The 4,755-nt window shown below is 42.8% G+C and overlaps 1 protein-coding gene across 1 annotated transcript; it reads right to left on the minus strand.

The window, feature by feature from the left end:
• Window positions 1-248: 248 nt before the first annotated feature.
• On the minus strand, window positions 249-650 carry LOC138882778 (uncharacterized). The gene has a single exon (XM_070163409.1). The coding sequence runs from the start codon at window positions 648-650 to the stop codon at window positions 249-251; it is 402 nt and encodes a 133-aa protein (XP_070019510.1).
• Between the last annotated feature and the right edge of the window lie 4,105 nt (window positions 651-4,755).

Genomic DNA, 4,755 nt, shown 5'->3' on the forward strand with positions numbered 1-4,755 from the left:
GACAATTTTCTAGGCTCATTAGAATAAGAGCCCATCCCATGTAATGTATTTACGCACTCCACTCTACTTGCATCCTCATTGACATCAAGATTTAATAGCATGTTCTCAAGAGGATCCTCCACGTTGATTATAGCACTGGTATCATCCACAATCACAACTGTGACAAGGTCTACAAATGAGCACACCTCGGTGCTATTGGGTTGCTTCATAGATTTGCAAACATGGAAAACGACCTTTTCATCTCCTACTCAGAAAGTGAGTTCACCCGCTTCAACATCAACCAATGCTTTCCCCGTTACAAGGAAAGGTCTGCCCAAGATAATATGAACCTTATAGTCCACTTCACAATCCAAAATGACAAAGTCGGCCAACAAAATGAATTTGTCCACCCGGACAAGCACATCATCAATAATTCTCAAAGGCCGCTTCATCGATCGATCCTCCATTTGAAGTCTCATTGAGGTTGGCCTAGGTTGCCCGATACCCGAAGTTTTGAAAATGGAGTAGGGCATTAAATTGATACTATCTCCCAAGTCACATAGAGCCTTGGCAAAATCTGCACTCCCAATAGTGCAAGGAATGGTGAAAGCACCAAGATCTTCAAGTTTTGGGGCCATTGAATGCACTATAGCACTAACTTGGTGAGTCATCTTTATAGTTTCACAATCCATAAAACGCTTCTTTGTAACCAAGTCTTTCATGAATTTTGCATAACCCGACATTTGTTCAAGTGCCTCCACCAAAGGCACATTAATAGATAAGCTCTTCATCATGTCAATGAATTTTTAAAATTGATTATCATTCTTCTGCTTCGTGAGCCTTTGAGGATAAGGTGGAGGTGGCCGTGGCAAAGGAGCCTTGGATTTTGGCACAACCGGCTCTGGAATGTCAAATATGTGTTCCCTAGATGGGTTCACATCATTTTGGGTTTCCACCTCGACTTCTTGAATATCAATCCTCACTTCATTGTTCACATTTTCATCAACCACATCTTCAACTACCAAAGGGGCTTCGTCATCTTGCAACTCAACATCATCATCCACAACTTGCTTTTGCTTAGAGGCATTCACATCACCGCCTCTCCCACTTCTTGTTGTGACCACCATAACATGATTGTTCCCACCCTTTGGGTTCACTACCGTATCACTTGGTAGAGCACCCTTCGGGCGAGTATTCAATGACTGAGAGATTTGGCCTAATTGCACCTCCAGGTTATGGATAGAGATGTTGTGAGAAGCTAACTATGCATCCGAATCCGCATTCCTCTTCATGATCTGCTCGAACATCATTTCAATTCTGCTCATATCATTACCAGAAGAATTAGGACCTTGAGAAGGGAAAGGGGGTGGATTGTTCGGTTGTTGGTACATTGGGGGCCTTTGAAAGCCTTGCCCCTGGTTGCCTTGGTTTCCATTGTTATTCCACTCGCCTTGATTGTTGTTGTTGCCCCAATTGTTGTTATTTCCATTCCAATTGCCTTGGTTGTTGTTTTGGTTACCCCAATTATTGTTGTTCCAATTTCCACCACTTTGTTGTTGATTGCCCAATTTCCTTGGGGTCGCCATTGTTGGTTTGAAGAGTTGCCTCTATTGCATTGATAGCTGTTGACATATTGTACCTCTTCACTTTGGTCATCATAACCATCATGTTGACACCCATCATATTCATCAACAAATTTCTCAGAATTTCCTTGATTTTGTTGCCTACTTTGCCTTCTCTTGTTGACAAGCATACTAACACCCTCCATGGCATTCACTTGGCGAGGATTCTAAACTTATTGCAACTGTGCCTTAGCCAATTGGTTCATAGTAATAGTAAGCTCAGCTATCGCTTGCCCGTGATCATGTACTTCCTTGTGCAAATGGATAACCGTAGGGTCACCTTGAGGCACATTTGCTCTACTCTGCCATACTTAAGAAGTGTCCGCCATTTCATCAAGTACATCACATGCCTCATCATAAGAAAGTTTCATAAAATTGCCCCCAGCCAATTGGTTCACAATGCATTGATTTGTAGTATTTATGCCCCGGTAGAAGGTTTGTTGGATCATTGCCTCGATCATATCATTATTTGGCTATTCCTTCACCATCGTCCTATACCGCTCACAAATCTCATGCAACGGTTTTGTTGGCTCTTGCTTGAAGGCTAATATTTCATCTCGAAGTGCCGCCATATGACTAGGAGAGAAGAATTTGGCAATAAACGTATTCGCCAACTCATCCCAAGTTGTGATGGAATGGTTGGGCAGTCTCTCGAGCCAGTCTAATGCCTTCCCCCGAAGTGAAAATGGGAAAAGTCTCAACTCAATACATCCTTGGACACATTCGTCTGTTTGCTCCCCCAGCATGTATCCACAAATCCCTTGAGATATTTGTAGGCATTTTGATTTGCAGCGCTCGTGAAGTACCTACGCTGCTTAAGTAAGGTCAACATCACATTGGTTATCTGAAAGGTGCCTGCCCGGATCCGGTGTGGGACAATAGCACTTGCGTAGCCCTGGTTCGGTAATACTCTGGGAGCCACTCTTAGAGGAACCGAGGGAGGGTCTGGAATATTGTCATTTGGATTAGCATTAGCATTCTGGCCTCTCCGTTGACCTTGAGGTGCAAGAGGCACCTCATCTTGCTCAAGATCATCTACCTCCTCCCCCGCTATCACGTTTCCAAGAGGGTCATTAGCATTGTTTAAAGCCATGTTGGTACCTGAGTAATGACACAAACAAGTAAGTAACAAAGAAGGAAAGCAGAACAATAAACAAAACTAACTAATTAGATAGCCAAAACCGTTAGCTCCCCGGCAACGGCGCCAAAAAGTTGATCGCTGCCAACTCCGCACTACTACAGGAAAAGAGGGCCGCAATAGCTTTTACCCGATATAAGGGTCGGGATTGAATTCCTCAGGGAGCTCGGAAGGGAGTTGAGTATCTGTCTAGACTAGAGTCGTGTAATTATTCCAAATGTCACTTCCAAAAATCTTTTGATTTTTCTTTAACAAACTAATATTATCAACTACTAATTAGAACTAAATTATGCTAATGAGAAAATTTCTAGAGTTGTATCTAATGGATAGAAAGGCACTAGGGTAGTGACTTTCACATAGGTGGATAATTGACTTGTAAATGCTTCTAAGGTTCGATTGACATGTTTGGGGAAATATCCTATAACCGTTGCACAATTTTATCCACTCTCACACCTCTCAGTACAGAGAGTGATTTTGCCCAATTAACTCTCTCGAGACCAAATGGGTAGGCAAATTAGCTCAGGCAACTAGGGTTCAAGTCGGGTAATTATTCTCTTGAGGTTTAACCCTTTAATTGGAACTATCAATTCTCTTGAGTCCATCCCAATTCCTTGTTGGGTCAATTTTGGAGACTTAGGCGCTCTTTCTCAAGAAGAGCCAAGTTAACTTAGCACAAACCAGTATTTGCAACTACCAATTCATAGATTAAACCATAAAATTGTCCCAAATAGCAAACACCCATAGTCAATCTAACCCTAGATGGAAACACCCATCAATTACCCACACTACGGTTGAGCCACAACCCTAACTAATGGGTTTAGCTACTCATGCTTGAAGAAGAAAATAGTGAAATAGATGAAGAACAAGACATATTAATTAAAAGAGAATGTAAATACAGAGAATCTATTGTTAAATCTAAGTTAAGATGCCAAAAATGGCTACACAATAGCTTCTCACGAGTGCAGCCTTGTTCAGAAAATAGCCGATACCCTAAAAAATAGAAAAATGTTCTATTTATACTAAGCTGGAAAAACTAAAAAAAATGCCCCTACGGGGTAAGTACAAACCGCACAGAATGGACCGCGACTGCACTAGGCTCTTGGACTTGAAGTCTTGGCTCTCTGAACTCAGGATCCACGGACCGTGCAGATGGACCGCGGCCGTGGAGGTCTCTAATGCGGTCCGTACAAACATGACCGCGGACCGCGCTGGCTTGATCCTTGTCAAATTACATCTCTCTGATCTTCTCTTCCGCGGACCGTACATAATGGCAATGCGGCCGTGGAACCTTCAGTGCGGACCGCGCAAGATCGAATGCGGTCGCACTGCCTTGAAGCTCGATTTGCCAGCTCTCTGAATCCCCTAGTGCGGACCGCACAAAGTGTAGTGCGGCCGCACTAGGCCTTTTTGTCCTGAGTTTGCCTTGTCTTTGGTACTTGAGCAGATTTCACTCCTTTTGAGCCGATCTTTGACATTTCGTCACTTTGTCGATCAAACCTGCAATCAAGCACAACTTATGAGCCTTTTGGGTCTATTTTATAAGAATTTATAATCAAAGCGTAAGAAGGAAGGAGAATAAATCATGTCAAAATTCCTAGTTATCAGGCTCGTTTAGGACCGGGCCTGGCCCACATAGCCCGGGACCATTAGTACACGGTCCCGATCTCGATCCCAATCTGGTTACACCCAAAAACCCATGAACTCCAGGCCCGTTTAAGCCCGGCCCACGAAGACCGGTCAGTTTAAGCCCGGCCCACGAAGCCCATTTGGGATCAGGCCCGGACCATTTACCACAATTAGAGATTATTAAGCCTCTCCTTCAAATATTTGTGGTTACATCAAATCAAGCAAATTAATTTTAGTTTATAAAAATTAAAGTGATGATATATATCACTTAACCATAGTTAAATAATAAATTTGTGTACGGAATTAAGCTCCACTTAATAAAACATCATTAATATTCAGGGGCGGATGTAGAGTGTTGAAGATGGGTTCAATTGGACCCATAACTTTCGA

This window comes from Nicotiana sylvestris, chromosome 12, assembly GCF_000393655.2.
Source record: "Nicotiana sylvestris chromosome 12, ASM39365v2, whole genome shotgun sequence".
Classification (NCBI taxonomy): domain Eukaryota; kingdom Viridiplantae; phylum Streptophyta; class Magnoliopsida; order Solanales; family Solanaceae; genus Nicotiana; species Nicotiana sylvestris.